General features: G+C 40.3%; 1 protein-coding gene across 2 annotated transcripts in view; it reads left to right on the forward strand.

Annotated features, from left to right (window-relative positions):
* LOC128686142 (apoptosis-inducing factor 1, mitochondrial) overlaps positions 1-20,213 on the forward strand; it is a 57,739-nt gene that overhangs the window by 34,666 nt on the left and 2,860 nt on the right. For both annotated transcript variants that reach the window (XM_053772849.2, XM_070083266.1), the window contains 4 exons: positions 1,991-2,131; positions 9,241-9,352; positions 10,600-10,784; positions 15,308-15,463. In XM_053772849.2, coding sequence (XP_053628824.2) covers positions 1,991-2,131; positions 9,241-9,352; positions 10,600-10,784; positions 15,308-15,463 — 594 coding nt within the window. The remainder of the gene's footprint in view (positions 1-1,990; positions 2,132-9,240; positions 9,353-10,599; positions 10,785-15,307; positions 15,464-20,213) is intronic.

Genomic DNA, 20,213 nt, shown 5'->3' on the forward strand with positions numbered 1-20,213 from the left:
TTCATATGAAAGAATGGGTCTATGTGGTCAGTGTGCACAGTCTAAAAAAAATCCTGCAGCAAACAGTGCATAATGAGAAAAAAAAAACTTTGACCATTTTTTTTTAATAAATCAGCGACTTTGCAGTGTATTTTCGTATGGTATTTATTGTTGTATTCTAGTTTTCTTAGTCTCATTTTATAGAATGGAAGACATATTACAGAAATTGAGATGATTTTGACTGGTTTTACAAAGAAAGGTGCCTTGAAATTGAGCTCAAAGTAGCAGAAATGTTCGATTTTTACCAAACTTCAAAAGTAAACAAATCGTGCCAAGCGTGCAATACACGTCAACTGGTGAGTCTAATATTCTTTCACAAGTGCACCAATAATATTTATACCATTTTTTACACTAATGCAGTAGTCTGCATAACAGTAAATCTTATATTTTTTGTGAAAATAAAAATTCAAAGTGGAAAGCAAAAGAATATAAGAGGGGCCTTGAGACGTGACTCATGACTAGAGGAAGTGTCATTTTAGTGCCAGGAATGTTTTTCTTGTTTATTCTGGACCCTATTCGGAAATTGGCATCTTTTGAAATTTGTGTGAAATTGGCAAAATTGCTAAATTCTGACCACTGTACTGGATAGTTGAATTTCATAAATGAGTGGTTTCTTGCACCCATTCGATAGAAAAAATGGAGTTCTAGCGAAATATTCATGTTTTTTGTCGACTAGTACAGTAAAATTGGCCGAAAATGGGGCTCAAAGTGGGCAAAATCGCCGATGCGTAAACATTGCCGAGACCGCTAACTTTGCGAGAGCATAATTCCGTAAGTTTTCTATCAAATTTCAAACTTTTGGTGTCTTTATGATCGGGAAAAGATTCTCTATCTTTTCATAAGAGAAAATAATTTTTTTTTTTTTTTAAATTTGGCCGACCCTGAGAACGAGTTTTGGAGAGGGCCTGTCGACCCTCAAAGGGTTAAAGCAATCCCTCAGTTATCTGAGTTGCTCAGATAAGAAATAGACCACAATGAGTAACATTCACTTAAGTCAAATGTAAGGAAGAATACCTGAAAAAAAAAGGGTTAGGGACATGAAAAATGGGAAAACCACAAGGACAAATTCATTACACCAAATCTCTTAAAAGTAGAGAATAGAAGCTGACATATATCAGTCTCATGACACATTTAACATCTAGTTAAACTCCTTATATATTTGTTCGTACAATGAATTCCACGTACCTACCAGTAGACATATATTTAGATTGTTTTTACTAACCATTGACAAATATAAATGAACTCTTTTTTCAATTAAGTGGATATGTATGTGGAAATGTTAGATGGGGAAGTGGCAGTACTGGAAAGATGAAGAGGCTATTTTGACGAGTTGTTGAAAGTTTAATGATGAAGGGGAAGCAGTGACTTCATGCATTGAAGAAGTAGGATTACAGAGAAACGGAGGATTTTCGAAGGGTAAGGGATGTGTATAGCAAGTGTTTACATGAAAAATAAAAATGAGCAGTACTTTGAAAAGGGTAAAGAGTTGTTTATTGTATTCAGAAAAGGCATATGACAGTGTAGATAGCTAAGCCATGAGGCAGATGTTACAGAAGTGTGGCATAGAAGGTAGGTTACTAAAACCAGTTAAGTGTGTTTATGCAGAGTAAGGCTCAGGCTAGGAGGAAGGGAGGGGACTATTTCCCAGTGAAAGTAGGATGCACACAGGAGAGGGATGTCACCATGGTTATTCAACATAATTTATAAATGCGGTTGTAAAAGAGATGAATGCTAGGGTGTTGGGAAGAGGTGAGGGATTAAAAGATGCATCTGGCACACGTGGGAATTATCACAGTTGGTCTTTGCTGATAAGAGTTCTTTAGAAAAATTATGAAGACAAGTTGCAAAGGTTGGTTCGACATAATTTTAAGAGCTTCTTAGATTCTCAGAGAATTTAAATTGACTTAAACATTCTTTAAATATATTTCTCTATCTTTTAAAAACATTCCAGATTGTGACAGACCATGTTGTTGTAGCAGTTGGCCTCGAACCAAATGTGGAATTAGCACAGTCATCAGGCCTAGAAATTGATGACACACATGGAGGTTTCAGAGTCAATGCTGAGTTAGAAGCACGGTCTAATCTATGGGTGGTAAGTGCTATGATACATTCACCTCTGAACTGTCATAAAGATCATGGCAGAGCAAAAACATTTTCTAATGTCTTTCATCACCTTGATAGTTTAAGAATGATACTAAACTAAATCTTACATCCAGGGATGCTAGTAGTGTGCATCTTTTTTTCAATTTCTCTAAGGGAACTAGAATACTGCATGATTTTACCTGTTGGAGAAAGGGGGTGTACCATCCATGCCATCATTCATCCACAATCAACTACCCTGACCCAAATTTTTTTTTTTTTTTAACACATCGGTCGTTTCCCACTGAGGCAGGGTTACCCAAAAAGAAAGAAAAACCCCAAAAAAAGAAAGAAAAAAAATTCATCATCATTCAACACTTTCATCATCACTCATACATAATCACTGTCTTTGCAGAGGCGCTCAGGTACGACAGCTTAGACATCCCTCCAAACTGCCACCGTCCCAAAACCCCTCCTTTTAAAGTGCAGGCATTGTACTTCCCATTTCCAGGACTCAAGTCCGGCTAACTGGTTTCCCTGAATCCCTTCACAAAATATTACCCTGCTCACACTCCAACAGCTCATCAGGTCCCAAAAACCACTCATCTCTACTCACTCCTATCTAACACGCTCATGCACACTTACTAGAAGTCTAAGCCCCTCGTCCACAAAACCACCTTTACCCCCTCCCTCCGACCTTTTTGGGGACAACCCCAATTCTGTCTTCCTTTCCCTATAGATTTATACACTCTCCAAGTTATTCTACTTTGTTCCATTCTCTCTAAATGACCAAACCACCTCAACAGCCCCTCTTCAGTTCTCTGACTAATACTCTTAGTAACTCCACACATCCTAATTTCCACACTACGAATTCTCTGCATAATATTCACACCACACATTGCCCTTTGACACAACATCTCTGCTACCTCCAGCCACCTCCTTGCTGCAGCATTTACAGCCCGTGCTTCACACCCATATTAGTGTTGGTACAACCATACTCTCGTACATTCCCTTATTTGTCTCCGTGGATCACGTTCTTTGTCTGAACATGTACCTCAACACACGACTCATAATTTTTCCTTCAATTCTGTGGTTAACCCTTAAACGGTCCAAACAGATCGACGTTCAAATTCATAGTGCTACAAAAGTAGATCTATTTTTTTTTTACATATTTTCAAATATAACAAAAAAATAATGTATATAAAAGTTTTTTACATGTTTTCGAATGTAAAACAAAAAAAAAAGATCTACCTTTTTTTACATACTTTCAGATGTTGAAAAAACGTATATATACCTTTGGACCGTTTAAGGGTTAAACTCATCCTTCATAAACCCATCGGCTGATAAGTCAACTCTCAAATATCTGAAAACATTCACTTTTTCCATACTCCCTCCCTCCAATATGATACCCAATTTTCCTTTATCTAAATCGTTTGATGCCCTCATCACCTTACTCTTATCTATGTTCACTTTCAACTTTCTACCTTTACACACCCTCCCAAACTTGTCCTCTAACCATTGCAACTTTTCTTTAGAATCCCCCAAAAGCACAGTATCATTAAGAAAAACTAACTGTGTCAACTCCCATTTTGTATTTGATTCCCCATAATTTAATCCCACCCCTCTCCACAACACCCTAGCATTTACTTTTTATAACCCCATCTATAAATATGTTAAACAACCATGGCAACATCACACAGAACACTCGGTGCAAAGTGTAAGTAGCATTTCAGTTATGTCCAGTGCAATACAGTGAAGTCTCAATGTAATAAATTTTTGAAAATACAGGATAAAATCTCCTGGATTACTTGGTTTGGAAACCATGGATAAAGTCCATGAGGTACAGAATTGTCCATTATTATTGTTTATAAGTGCCATGGTTACTTACATTCCTGAAGATTAGAACTTTTCACTTAACCACATTGCATCTGCCATTTTCATATCATAACATTTGTGCACTTAGGAAAATATAGTTTTTCTGTTCTCTATGCATTTCTTTAGAAAATTGATTCCATGATTTGGTCTTTCTTATGGCTTCATTCTTCACCACTTTGTTTCTTAGTTGTAACCATATTTGATGTAATATTTATCCTTAGCACTCTCCCTTCTATATATCATTTTGGTATTTTTTCCCATTTATGTCATTTGTGAGTAATATGCCATCACTAATCCGGCATCAATGGGACCTGTGGTGTGCCAGATTAGTGAGTTTGCCAGATTACAGAGTGGTTAGGTTAGAATACACTTAACCCTTTGACTATCACAGGCCCCTTTCTGAAACTGTCATTCTATATCGCAAAATATTCGGAAAAAAAAATTATTTTTCTTGCCAAATGTTAGGATTATTTTACTGAGTGTTTTAAGACTAAAAAAAATTTTTTGCCATCAGTACCGAGATATAGAGGTGCAAAGTTGGCAGAAAATGAGCGGCGTATGGCAACAGCGGCGAATGCCGCCCACCCAGTATTCTTTTATTTACTCCAATTCGAAGATTTCTTGTATTTTCCAATATTTTTCTTTTCTAAGTAACTTACGTGGCCTGTGAGACCAGAGTAAGGTGCATTGTTCAAATATACACTCATTGTGTACAACACAATAAGTGAACAAACATTATCACTATTAGATTGTGTATAAAACTTGTTTACACACCACTTATAATTCTTGCGTACACAATCAGCAAACCCAATCTGCATGTCACATTTGTTCACTAAGCGCATATTGGGGTTGTTTACCTAGAGAGAGTTCTGAGGGTCAACACCCCGGCTGCCCGGTCTGTGACCAGGCCTCCTGGTGGATCAGAGCCTGATCAACCAGGCTGTTACTGCTGGCTGCACGCAATCCAACGTACGAGCCACAGCCCGGCTGGTCAGGTACCAACTTTAGGTGCTTGTCCAGTGCCAGCTTGAAGACTGCCAGAGGTCTATTCGTAATCCCCCTTATGTATGCTAGGAGGCAGTTGAACAGTCTCGGGCCCCTGACACTTATTGTATTGTCTCTTAACGTACTAGTGACACCCCTGGTTTTCGTTGGGGGGATATTGCATCGTCTGCCAAGTCTTTTGCTTTCGTTGTGAGTGATTTTCGTGTGCAAGTTCAGTACTAGTCCCTCTAGGATTTTCCAGGTGTATATAATCATGTATCTCTCCCGCCTGCGTTCCAGGGAATACAGGTTCAGGAACTTTAAGCGCTCCCAGTAATTGAGGTGTTTTATCTCCGTTATGCGCGCTGTGAAGATTCTCTACATTTTCTAGGTCAGCAATTTCACCTGCCTTGAAAGGTGCTGTTAGTGTGCAGCAATATTCCAGCCTAGATAGAACAAGCGATCTGAAGAGTGTCATCATGGGCTTGGCATCCCTAGTTTTGAAGGTTCTCATTATCCATCCTGTCATTTTTCTAGCAGCTGCAATTGATATAATGTTATGGTCCTTGAAGGTGAGATCCTCCGACATGATCACTCCCAGGTCTTTGACGTTTGTTTTTCGCTCTATTTTGTGGCCGGAATTTGTTTTGTACTCTGATGAAGTTTTGATTTCCTCGTGTCTACCATATCGGAGTAATTGAAGTTTCTCATCGTTGAACTTCATATTGTTTTCTGCAGCCCATTGAAAGATTTGGTTGTAGTCCATGACAGCTGCAGGTTTTAGAATGGGTTCATTGGCCTCTCTTTTGTGCCTGCCAGTGTGTGCCATTTTGTTTCGGTGAACTGATGTCAACAATGTGACATCACGTTTGTCAGACCTCCGAAATGCCATGATGTCATTGGCAGCAAAGGCCTGCACCTCACCTCTGTGAGTGCAAGTGTCGCACCTTGGCATATGCTTACGATTACCACGCACTGTGCCACACACGTCTGTCATGTTCACTCGCAAGAAATCACTGAGTATGGGGCTTGTGTACCAGTTATCAATATATAATATATGCCCCTTGCCAAGATATGGTTCCATCATTGTTCGAACCACATCACCAGAGATACCCAATAACTTCCTGGTATCTTTCAATGTATTACTGCCAGTGTACACAGTGATATCCAAAACGAGACCACTTTTGCAATCACACAGTACAAATACAGTGGTCCCTCGATAATCGTCGGGCTCGACAGTCGTCCTTTTAGGAAATCGTCGCGTTATTTTCGTCCAGACATTGGCTCGCAAATGGTCGGTTGACTCGCTAATCGTCGTTCGTCCTGGATGCGTACTCACGGCTCTGAGCTGCCTCAGCCTCCCTTCCCTGCCAGTGTGCCATTGTTTACCAGTGAGCGACAGTCCCCTTACTTGTTCATACGAAATATTTCATAATATTCCATTCATTTTAGTGCTTGCATGTGCTAAATAAGCTACCATGGCTCCAAATAAAGCTCCTAGTGCCAAGCCTTTGGTAAAGAAGCTGAGAAATACGATTGAATTTAAGAAAAACATCATTGAACAATATGAAAGTGGCATACGTATGGCCGAACTGGCCATGATGTGTAACAAACCCTATACAACCATATCTTCCATCATGGCAAAGAAAAAGGAAATCAAGGAAGCTGTTGTTGCTTGGAGAAAATTGTGGCCAGATTGTATCCACAAGAGGGATTTTGAAGGGTTTGTGGCTGACCCTGATGAGCCTATGTCATTTGTGAAATCTATTGTGGCATTGGGGAGTTCCATGGGGTTGGATGTGAGTTAGGAGGATGTGGAAGAGTTGGTGGAGGACCACAACAAAGAGCTAACCACTGAGGAGCTGCAAGAGCTTCAGCAGGAACAGCAACAGATTGCAGCTTAGAATCTTGCTGCAGAGGAGGAGGAAGAGAGATGGAAGAAAGTGCCTTCTTCAGAAATTAAGGAAATTTTTGAAATGTGGGGTTGGATAGAAAGATTTGTGGAGAAACATCACCCTGAGAAGGATGTTGCAAGCCATATTGGCAACTTGTACAGTGACAGAGTCTTGGCCCATTTTAGGGAAGTTTTAAAGAGACGCCAGAAACAGAGCTCTCTGGACACTTTTTTTGCAAGACAGGACTCCAGTGACTCTCAAGCTGGTCCTAGTGGCATTAAGAAACAGAGAAGAGAAATATGTAACCCCAGAAAAGGACTTGGTACCTGAGGTGTTGATGGAAGGGGATTCCTCTTCCAAACAGTAACTAATCCAATCTCTCTCCTCCTCCAGTCTTCCATACACTAAGAAGAATCGCCAATAAAGGTAAGTGTTATGCTGTTAATGTTTCATTCATCATGTCCCATTGTATTGTTTATGTACTACATCTATATTTCATGTAAAAAAAATTTTTTGTTTTAATACTTCTGGGTGTCAGGAACAGATTAATTGTATTTACATTATTTCTTATGGGGAAAATTTATTTGAAAATCGTCTATTTCGATAATCGTCGCACTTCCAGGAACGGATTAACGATGGTAAACGAGGGACCACTGTAACTTTATACCAAAGCGTTTCCTCTTGCTTGGTAAGTACTGCTTGAATGAGAGTCTTCCTTTGAATAAAATCAAAGACTCATCAATAACAAGCTTCCTGAAGGGATAAAAATACATGCAACACTTTTGTTTCAGGTACATAAACATGTTTCTGATCGTATATAACCTGTCGCTTCTGTCAGGCCTTGTTTCATCTGAAAAGTGTAACATGCGTAACAGTATCAAAAAACGATTCACACCTATAATGTCACTAAAACCTGGGGTTGAAATCAGGCATTCTGTTGACCAGTATGTGGTGACAGTGTGCTTATACACATGTGGCATAAGCATTATTGTGGCAGAGAACAGGTACATCTCTGCCACAGTTGTGTCCTTCCACTGGTGTAGCTGTGATCTTGGTGAAAGAATTGTATTTGCCATGGTGTACTCATAGTATGTGTTGGTTTCCCTGACAATAATGTCCATCAGGGGTTCATCAAAGAATAACTGAAAGCATTCTAGTTCAGTGGCATTGTTCCCAAGTGTACACGATGGCCATATTCCACTTTTTGTTTCATCAAAGTCATGGGGATTGGGAATAAAATTGTCACCTTGCTGCCAATTCCAGATGTGGTCTGCTGGTGGGTTCTAAATATTGAAATGTGGTTTTGGTTGTGCAGGTTGTGGTTGTGGTTGTTGTGGGAGTGTGGGGTTGGGTGAGGCTGGTTGTAGTTGTGCAGAGTCAGCAGCGTTGGTAGTAGCATGGCCTGCTGCCCTCACTCGCATCATTCATACCCATCGTAACAATATCGTCATCTTCACTATCATGTCGTGGTGTAGGGCCAGGGGATGTGCTTCGAGATTTACTCCTTCCCCTTGGAACAGCATATGACACTACCAGACCTCATGCTACGTCGTATATACTGCCGCTTCACTGGGGAATATTCATCCTCACTGTCACAACTAGAACTGCTTTCAGTAGCTTTGAAATCACTATCACTTTCACTGCTGAGTCTTGTACATGGGCAAATAGTTTCCTCTTTCGACCTGGTACAGGTAAACGTGAACGAACCGGCCCAACACCAGAGGTGGAAGGTCGTGGGTCATCTGGGTTTTCAACACTAATTACGTTATCCTGGGCACTGTTTTCAGTCACACCCGCTTGAAAACCATGGAATTCACTTTCACTGACACTTCCATCACTGAAGAGTGAGGTACTTCTTACTGCGAGGCATGTTGAAAATGGACTACCAAAATGGCATTCCCACAGTGCACCACTGAGTCCCAGATTTTTTTCACAGGGTGCACACCCACCACTCAGACCCATTCTCTCTCATGTAGGCCTACCAGCTTTCTCCTGCTTGATTTGAAGCCGCTAGAATTTACGCGTATAAATACGTCCGAAACAGTGGCGCATAAGACGTATATATACAACCGAAACAGTCAAAGAGTTAATTAACCTATCAATGGAGATTCTTTCTGTTACATTTTCATTTTCATCACTGCTTTCTTCTCCACTGGCTTGTTGCTGTGGATTTACAACTATCTGCACAATTTCCAAGTCGGTATAATGATGAAATTTGAAATTATGCTAGCTGAAATTAGTGCCGGATTACTGATGGAACTGGATAACTGATTGCCAGATTAGTGATGGCTGACCTGTATAGCTAAAATTGGATTCAATGGCTCTTAACAAATTTTGATTTTACTTAAAAATCTTATTTCTATTCTAGGCTGGAGATGCTGCCTGCTTCTTTGATATCAAGCTTGGTCGTCGGCGTGTTGAGCACCATGACCATGCCATTGTATCAGGAAGGTTAGCTGGCGAGAACATGACTGGCAGTGGTAAGATACCCCAATACATTTTGATGTGCCATATGTCCATTTAGACATTAAAGTTATTCCAAGAATTTCACTTTTGCAAACAGTCTGGCAGTTGGTTAGAGTTTGTGTTTGTCTATTTGTGGTTGCAAAGGTTGAGTCTCAGCTCCTGGCCCTGCCCCTCCACTTGCCACTACTGGGTTTCCTATCTCCTGGCTACATGAGCTTTGTCTTACCAATTCTTAAAGCAATGCCTGGATCATACCTCTACCACTTTGCTGTTTAGGTTGTTCCACTTCCTGACCTCTTTTAGGCTAAAGAACTATTTCCTAACATCCCTATAACTCATCTAGTGTTTAACTTCCAGCTGTGTTTTCCTGTACCCAAGACTTGCCTCTAACAGACTTGCCTTGTTCACCTTGTCATTTCCTTTCAATTTATTGTACATTTTAATTATGTCACCCCTAGTCCTGTCATCAGGTTTAGCTTTTGGAGCCTATCCTCATGACTTGTACCTCTGAGCTTTAGGACCAGTCCTGTTGCAAACGTTTGTACTTTTATCATCTTGGCATGATTTATCAGATGTGGATTCCATACTGGTGTTGCATACTCCCAGATAGGCCTCACAAATGTCATATATGTATATAGTGTCAGTGACTTCTTGTTGAAGTGGATGGTAATTTTTTTTTTTTAAGACATATAATGAGAAAATAGACACTGTACTGTACCAACATTTAGTGCAAATTTGGGTATTACGTATATTTTTTGTGTAACTATTATTGATTGCTTTTATGTTATCATATTGAAATCACATTGAGAAATTTAGTTGACCCTTTTTTTCAAGCTTTCAGACCATTCATTCTGATTTCCTTTTAATTAATTTTTTTTTTTTTAACACGCCAGCCGTTTCCCACCTAAGCAAGCTGACCCAGAAAGAAAGAAAAAAACCTTCATCATCATTCATGCATAATAAAAATACCAGTGTGTCTAATAGCAGATATTGTATGGAAATTGAAAAGTAACAGATTGAGTTAAAGACCCTTTATGTATTGGCCGAGTATGTCTGTGCATTGTAAAAATGTCTAAATTGAATGAATGGTTTTAAAAAATAATGTATGATGGATTGTTTAGCAGAATAGAGACAGGTTGAATCATAGTTGAAAAGCGAGTCATATTAGCACCGAGGAGTGTAATTCAGGAGGGCTCTACATAAGAGAATTAGTTATCTTATAAAACAGATGTCCATGAAATTATATTTCTTCTAATTTCAGGTAAGCCATACTGGCATCAGTCCATGTTCTGGTCTGACTTAGGTCCAGAAGTAGGCTATGAAGCCATTGGCATTGTTGATTCATCGTTACCTACAGTTGGTGTTTTTGCCAAGGCCACTGCCAAAGACACACCTAAAGCTGTTGTGGAAGCAACTGGAGAAAGTTTAAGATCTGAAACAGAACAGGCAAGTCAGTTGTAATATAGCATATAAATCAACTCAAAGAATTACATTTAAATTCATATGCAGTATTTAAAAATTATTTGAAGGTTTAACATTTGGTTTAAATATGTATTTCATTTCCTATTATGTTACTATGTGTATTAGCTATACTGTATGTGCAAATTGCGAGAGATTTCAGATTTTGTATTTCCTCTGCTTATCTTCATTTTCAGGGTGTAAATGAGAGGAAACTGGATACAAGCGAGATACAGGCAAGACCCCAGTGAAGGGGTGAGCGGGAAAGACTAGGTCTTGAGAGGATTGTCCTTAGTCTTAGAAAAAGAGCCAGGGCTTCACCCAGCAGCTAGGTGGATGGAGGGAAGGATGAGGATGTCAGCACTGCAGCGGGGTTGAATGAAAACTGAGGGGCGAGGCGAGGAGCGTAGCTGGCTGCGTCCGATCTGCGTTGTGAAACTCTGGCTTGTGATTAGTGGAGACCGGCGGGAGGCGGGGCTGGAGAGGGAGGAGACGTCTAGTGGTGGATTAAACCTTTAAAACACTATTGAGTTGGTGTAGGAACCGTTTTTGATTCTTTTGAATACTGTTCTGGATATTTTTGTTTGAAGGACGTAGCTGGTAGTGTCCTTGTGCAGGTCTTCGAATAAGGGATCTATTACACTTTGTTCGCACTCATAGGCGAGAGTGTACTTGGTCTCGCCATGCTCAATGTTGTAGATAGCTTGGGCAGCACGTACAGGGAGCCATTCAGGGTTGCATGTAAACATGGCAATTGGGGTTGTAGATCTGAAGTGGAATGTTGGTTCAGTAGCCATTTCTTCTGCAGGTGGTGGGGTTTTTGGAGGCAATGCTTTGGCTTTCTTGGCTAGTGGTGACTGGAACGAAGGTGGAGAGGTAAGGTCGGTGGCAGTGTACGAGGCGGTCTCGGGTAGAACTTGTGGGGTCGCTGATAGGTCAGTGGCAGTGACGGTGTTTGATGTCTCTTGCGTTATGGTTGCTGATGTAGTGACGTTGACTGGTGCTTGGGTGATCTTGATGATGTCAGCAGAGGGTGGAGAGTTGGGAAAAGTGAATGCAGGCATGTTATTCAGTCAAAAAAGTTCATTGATAGTGGTGTTAAAGGAGCCTGGAGAAGCCATGTTGTGCATATGAGCATATAGCAGGCAGTACTGTATTTTGGTGGAATCACAAGCAGGAGTGGTGGTGCTGGTAATGGAGAGTTGGGTCATTTTTAGGAGTTTGGTGGTGTCAGCCTGGAGTTTGGCGATAGCAGAATACGTCAGTGATCTGGATGGAGACTTCTGATCTGCTTCTATGTTCTTTTTGATAATTTCACAACGGGTAGGACATTTTGCTGCGAGGGTGTGGTGGTTGTTCTTGCAGTTTAGACACTTGAGAGTAGCGGTGGAAGTGCATGTCCTGGAGTCGTGGCCCTCAGTACCACAGGTGGAACAGAATTTCTTGTCTTTGGTGGGGCAATCTTTTGTTGAGTGGAGGTATGAGAAACAGGTCCAGCATTGAGTGACGTGGTAACGTTCAGCTTCAATGTGGCAGGCGTTGATGAAGTAGTAGATGGCTAGTCCCTTAGCCATAGCTTGGGAAGCCATCGTGACATCAGTAAAGGTGATCTTGAGCATTGAAGAGGCCGTGGGAATCTTTGTAATACTTTCCACGGTGGCCCAAGGGTTCTGGTCTTCGACAGACTTTTTGAGGTCTTTGATGGTCTGAGACGTAATCAGTTTGTCCAATCGCTTCAGAAAGACAGTCTTCTTAGCCCTTAAGGCTGGAGAGGACATGATTCTGTAGCCACGTTCTTCTAGGGTAGTCAGGGCAGATGTAGTCAGTAGTTTCTCAGCCTCCACGTCGTCCTCGCAGATGACAATAAAGGATTCTTGGAGGGAAAGGATCGTGTTAATCGTGACGTTCAAGCCCCTGACAGCCACAGCAAGGGCAAGCTTGGTGGAGTCATTGATCAAACCACCGGAGGGTTTAATTTTTACTCTGTTAGAGTAACTCATCTTGAGATGGGTAGTCGGCGAGGTAGAGGTTCCCCTCCCCAACGGGGATCGCAGGGACACTACTTGGTGAGGAGCGACTGTGTCTTGCCAGTAGCAAGGACAGCAGTGCAATGTGAACTGGATACTGTATATCAATACAGTACTTGCTGTATATACACCATGCATCAGTTTGATTCTGATAGCTAAGTGCACGTGGCTCAACTGTGTGCTTTTTTCCCCCCTCCCTCTGCTTCTCCCTCCTTCCCACTCTTAATTGGTTTCAGACTTTTGCTAGTTTAACATTCGTGAAGTGTAATTCCAAGGATATAAATCACCGGTGGTTAAATGGCAGCATACTTTAGTTATGGTTCTGGTCCATAAAAATGGAGGAGCACTGCACTAGCCCTCAAATCCAACCCTTTTTCACAAACATATTTGTCCAACCTAATTTTTAAAGCTACCAAGTATTTAGTTGGTTAAAAAAAAAACTGCATACCACTAGTGAATCTCAGCAATCAGATTCAAGTATACAAGTGAAAGTGGGTATCTCTAAAGGATGTTAGGGTACTGAGGACTTTTTAAAACTCAGAATAATTGATTGGAATGAAAAATTAAGGATAAGAATGAATGTAGGTAAGTACTGGTTAGACATTAGAGTTGAGTGGAGCAGTCTGTCAAGTACAGTAATCACAAACTTTGTGTAACTTTGAAAATAGGTTGGATGAATATGTGACAAGGGTAGGATTTCACATGCCTAGCTTCTGCAGTGTTTCTCCATTCTTACAGACCTGGGTAGCTTTAAAAATAGGTTCTACAATTTTTTTTTTAACATCCATTTTCCACCAAGGCAGGGTGACCGAGAAAGAAAGAAAAACCCAAAAAGAAAGAAAAAACTTTTGTAGTCATTCAACACTTTCGCCATCACTCATATATAATCACTGTCTTCGCAGAGACGCTCAGATACGACTGCTTAGACATCCCTCCAGACTGCCATTATTCCAAACCCCTCCTTTTAAGCGCAGGCATTGTACTTCTCATTTCCAGGACTCAAGTCTGGCTAACTGGTTTCCCTGAATCCCTTCACAAAATATTACCCTGCTCACACTCCAACAACTCGTCAGGTCCCAGAAACTATTCGTCTCCATTCATTCCTATCTAACATACACGTGCACGCTTATTAGAAGTCAAAGCCCCTCACCTACAAAACCACCTTTACCCCCCTTCCTTCCCCAACAGATTTATATGCTCTCCAAGTCATTCTACTTTGTTCCATTCTCTCTGAATGATCAAACCATCTCAACAGCCCTTCTTCAGCCCTCTGACTAATACTTTTAGTAACTCCACACCTCCTCCTAATTTCCACACTACGTATTCTCTGCATAATATTTACACCGCACATTGCCCTTAGACATGACATCTCCACTGCCTCTTTGCTGCAGCATTTACAACCCATGCTTCACTCCCATAATAAGAGTGTTGGTACCACTATGCTCTCATACATTCCCTTCTTTGCCTACATGGATAACGTTTTTTTCTCCAGGTACCTCAACGCACCACTCACCTTTCTTCTTTCATCAATTCTATGGTTAACCTCATCCTTCATAAACCCATCTGCTGACAAGTCAACATTCACTTCTTCCATACTCCCTCCCTCCAATGTGACATCCAATTTTTCTTTATCTAAATCGCTTGATACCGTCATTGCCTTACTCTTATCTATGTTCACTTTTAATTTTCTACCTTTACACACACCCCAAAACTCGTCCACTAACCATTACAACTTTTTTTTAGAATCCCCCAAAAGCACAGTATCAGCAAAAAGTAACTGTGTCAACTCCTATTTTGTATTTGATTCCCCATAATTTAATCCCACCCTTCTCCCCAACACCCTAGCAGTTACTTCTTTTGCAACCCCATCTATAAATATGTTAAACACCCATGGTGACATAACATATCCCTGTCTAAGACCTACTTTTACTGGGAAGTAATCTTCTTCTCTCCTACACACCCTACCCTGAGCATTTAGTATCCTACTACATATTCTATACACTTGCAACATCTGCCACATTGCTCCTCTATCCACTTTATCATATGCCTTTTTCTAAATCCATAAATGCAGTGAAAACTTTCCTACCTTTATCTAAATACTGTTCACGTATATGCTTCAATGTAAAAACTTGATCTACACATCCCCTACCCATTCTAAAGCCTCCTTGCTCATCTGCAATCTTGCTTTCTGCCTTACCTTTAATTCTTTCAATAATAACCCTACCATACCCTATACAAATATGTGTGAGACCTGCTAAGCATGGGCCAGTAAACCTACTGCAGTGCTCCTATGTTCTTGTGTTCTTGCACACTTTTCTCCATTTCCATTATTAAGTATTTTTTTGGGTAGTATGTGCTCATAAGGTTGGGGATATAAGTCTGGGGTATATTTACTTAAGAAAAATGTGACTTATGGCTGGTAATATGTGCTATGTGAATTTCCTTGTTCAGTACAGTATTTTCACAATTTTTGTTACCCCTCAGGTTGCTGATACCAGTTCCTTGATGCACTCCAGTGATCCTCATGCACCTCTCAAGGGTGAAGACTATGGAAAGGGAATAATATTCTACCTGAGAGAGAACATTGTGGTAGGCATTGTCCTCTGGAATGTCTACAACCGGATGCCAATTGCCAGAAAGGTGAGATATAATTTAATCAAATTGAAAATTATCTGCCCTTTCTTATTCTGTTTCACATTAATTATTGTATTCAGAACTAAAGATGCACTGTTTTTTATAGGCTGTGCATTTTGTCATTAACTTCTTCATTTTAACTTAAGGGTGTAGCAATCTCACGTCTTCAGATTTTTTGTTTGCATCTTCTTTTCCCCATGTTTTAACAGGGGATGACATCTGGAATTACCATTGAGTAGATATATACAGGAAGGCCCCACTTTTGCGGCTGTTAGGTTCCCAACCCCCAGCTATAAGCAAAAATTGCCAGCAAATGGAAAGGAGTAGTTTTTTCAATATCAGATGAGCTTAAAATGCCTGTTAACATGATTATACTTCATGTAAGTGCTCAACACAGCTAGGCATGAATATCAAAATGGTATATAATACCGACAGGTTGGTAAGTAAGACACATAGGCAACAGTTAGGCAACTTTATTCCGAAACATTTCGCCTACACTGTAGGCTTCTTCAGTCAAATACAAAAAGTAGGCAGGAACAGTAGAGATGTGAAGACGATGTAATCAGTCCATCACCCTTGATGAAGATTTGAGGTTGTCAGTCCCTCAGCCTGGAGAAGTTCAGTTCCATAGTCTGGAACTATCTGAATAACAAGCGACAGTGCGGAGACTTAAATACTGTCAGAAGGAGAGGTGCAGAGTAGTAGTGGTGAAAATGCAGCCACTGAGAGGTCATGTCCCTCTCAGGTCAAACAATTCTCACTTGAAAGAGTTGTCCAAGGTATTTTCTGTACCAAGATGCCATTGTGTTGCAGTGTCTGACAGGGTGAATATCAAAATGGTATACAGTACCGACAGGTTGGTAGGTAAGACACATAGGCAATAGATAGACAACTTTATTTCGAAACGTTTCGCCTACACAGTAGGCTTCTTCAGTCGAATACAGAAAGTAGGCATGGAACAGTAGAGATGTGAAGACGATGTAATCAGTCCGTCCATCAGTACGTATTTAAGTCTCCGCACTGTCGCTTGATCTTCAGATAGTTCCAGACTATGGAACTGAACTTCTCCAGGCTGAGGGACTGACAACCTCAAATCTACGACTTCAAGGGTGATGGACTGATTACATCGTCTTTACATCTCTACTGTTCCTGCCTACTTTCTGTATTCGACTGAAGAAGCATACTGTGTAGGCGAACGTTTCGGAATAAAGTTGCCTAACTGTTGCCTATGCATCTTACCTACACAGCTAGGCATAAAAAATATATACAGAAGTAAAACAAATACACAGAATATACAATACTTACCTTAAAATATGATGCCCGTCGCTCTTCCCTTACACACCTGTTGCCAAAAACAGAAGAAAAATAACTGAACATAATGAACAGTGGCTCGGTTAAAAACCCCCAAAAATGCGGGGCCCTCCTGTATTTTGATTATAGCCTGTTATGTCATCAAAATGGCTGAAGCTTCATTCCTGCAAAAACTTGAAAGCTTTTGTAATAGATTTTTTTCTTCACGTTTACATTTTGATGAGTATGTTCATTGCCCAGATAAGAACCCTGTGAAATATATTTATATTGTGTACAGTACTGACAAGTGGATGAGCAAGACACATGTGAAACAGTTTGATATTTTTATTTTCAAAACATTTTGCCTCTATGGTAGGCTTCTTCAGTCAAATAGAGGAAACAGCAGAAGCTGTGTAGTAAATATGATGTGATAGTCCATCAGCCTTGAAGGACTAAGGGACTGACCATCTCAGAAGCTACTGATCACATCTTTGCCTCTTCAATGCTTCTGCAGTTTGTTATTGAAGAAGTCACCTGTGTAGGCTAAACTTTTTAATGAAGATACCAAATTGTTGCACATATCTCATCAACTCTGTGAGGGGTCAGTAATTGATGAGTCACGGGTCACTTCATGGCAGCCTGTTGAAAATAAAGTAATCTAATGTCTATATAGCCTCCCCTCGCTTAGCGACGTACTCATTTACCAATGACTCGGACTTATGACGGGCTCTGACCAGTTGCACAACTAAATAATATATATTAGAATAATTTCCTCCATTCTATTTATTACATTATACAATACACTACTGTATAAACATTTAAAAATATGCTAAAAATGTTATAAATGGTGCAGAGATGACATTAAAACATTATCAAAGATGGTTGACACAAACACACTAACATTATAGTATGCTCCTTGCTTAGTGACGAATTCGTTTACCGACATGTCTTAGGAACGGAACTCTGTTGTTAAGTGAGGAAAAGCTGTATATGGAATAAAATTTCAGTAAAGTAGAAGTACCACAAGGCATACAGAACATACTTTCTCTGGAATGGAGATGAGATAGGAAATGTCAAATAAACCCAATGAAAAGCAGGGGTGTCATAAGCATGCTTAAAAGTTTGTGTTAACACTTGAAGTCCATGTGTCTCCAAGTTACTGCTGGTAAACAGGACATATTGCAAGAGCAAAGGTAGAAAGAAGGCTTGAGGAAATTAAAAAAGTTTCTGCTGGATTAGTTAAATTATGATGACTAAATGTGTGGGCTACAAACTGCAACAGCTTGATTAATCATCTGGACACCAGAGAATCATTGCAACTGGCAGCAACCTAGTTGATCAGTCAGTTACCAGTGAATTGTGGCCTTAAGCTGAACCAAATGAATGAAACACCACAAACAACTAGTCATTGATGTGGCACAAGGGAGTTTGGGCACTTTTTTGGTCTGTTCAGTGCCTTTGAAGGACTTGGTTCCTTTGCAGAATATTGGCATTGCCCATTCTCATTAGTACTTAGTTTTGATAATCATGCATCCCATAAAGTTCTTACAGATGTAAATTTTTTTTTTTCTTCAAGTCAGCCATCTCCCACCTAGGCAAGGTGACCCAAAAAGAAAGAAAATTCCCAAAATGAAAATACTTTCATCATCATTCAACACTTGTACCTCACTCATACATAATCACTGTTTTTGCAGAGGCACCGAGATACAACAAGTTAGAAGTATATATAAAGATACAATATAAAGAGTGACCTGAAATAATATAATAAACTCCATATAGAATATAATATCAGGGCCCCAATTATACACCGTCCTATTACACATCCCTCTAAACTGCCAATATCCCAAACTCCTCCTTTAAAGTGCAGGCATTGTACTTCCCTTTTCCAGAAATCAAGTCCAGCTATATAAAAATAACCAGTTTCCCTGAATCCCTTCACTAAATATTACCCTGCTCACACTCCAACAGCTCGTCAGGTCCCAAGAACCATTCGTCTCCATTCACTCCTATCTAACACGCTCATGCACGCATGCTGGAAGTCCAGGTCCCTTGCCCACAAAACCCCCTTTACCCCCTCCCTCCAACCTTTTCGAGGACGATCCCTACCCCACCTTCCTTCCCCTACAGATTTATACGCTCTCCATATCATTCTACTTTGTTCCATTCTCTCTAAATGACCAAACCACCTCAACAACCCCTCTTCAGCCCTCTGACTAATACTTTTATTAACTCTACACCCTATCCTAATTTCCACACTTTGAATTCTCTGCATATTATTTACACTACATGTTGCCCTTAGACAGGACATCTCTACTGCCTCCAGCCGCCTCCTCACTGCAGCATTTACAACCCAAGCTTCACACCCATATAAGAGTGTTGGTACCACTATACTTTCATACATTCCCTTCTTTGCCTCCATTGATAACGTTTTTTGTCTCCACATATACCTCAACGCACCACTCACCTTTTTTTCCCTCACCAGTTCTATGGTTATCCTCATCCTTCATAAACCCATCCACTGACATCAACTCGCAAATATCTGGAAACATTCACTTCTTCCATATTCCTTCTCTCCAATGTGATATCCAATTTTTCTTTTCTAAATCATTTGATACCCTCATCACCTTACTCTTATCTATGTTCACTTTCAACTTTCTACCTTTACACACCCTCCCAAAGTCATCCACTAACCTTTGCAACTTTAGAATCACCCATAAGCACAGTATCATCAGCAAAAAGTAACTGTGTCAACTCCCATTTTGTATTTGATTCCCCATAATTTAATCCCACTCCTCTCCCCAACACCCTAGCATTTACTTCTTTTACAACCCCATCTATAAATATATTAACCATGGTGAAATTACACATCCCAGTCTCAGACCTACTTTTACCAGGAAGTAATCTCCCTCTCTTCTACACACCTTAACCTGAGCCTCACTATCCTCATAAAAACTCTCTACAGCATTTAGTAACTTACTACCTATTCCATGTACTTGCAGCATCTGCCACATTGCTCCCCTAGTCTTTATCATATGCCTTTTCTAAATCCATAAATGCAATGAAAACTTCCGTACCTTTATCTAAATACTGTTCACATATATGCTTCAATGTAAACACTTAACCTACACATCCCCTACCCACTCTAAAGCCTCCTTGCTCATCCACAATCCTACTCTCTGTCTTACCTCTAATTCTTTCAATAATAACCGTACCGTACACTTTTCCTGGTATACTTAGTAAAATTATTCCCCTATAATTTTTACAATCTCTTTTGTCCCCCTTCCCTTTATATAAAGGAACTATACATGCTCTCTGCCAATCCCTTGGTACTTTCCCCTCTTCCATACATTTATTAAACAAAAATACCAACCACTCTAACACTATATCCCCCGCTGCTTTTAACATTTCTGTCATGATCCCATCAGTTCCTGCTACTTTACCCCTTTTCATTCTACGTAATGCCTCA

The sequence above is a fragment of the Cherax quadricarinatus genome, chromosome 9, assembly GCF_038502225.1.
Source record: "Cherax quadricarinatus isolate ZL_2023a chromosome 9, ASM3850222v1, whole genome shotgun sequence".
Lineage (NCBI taxonomy): Eukaryota > Metazoa > Arthropoda > Malacostraca > Decapoda > Parastacidae > Cherax > Cherax quadricarinatus.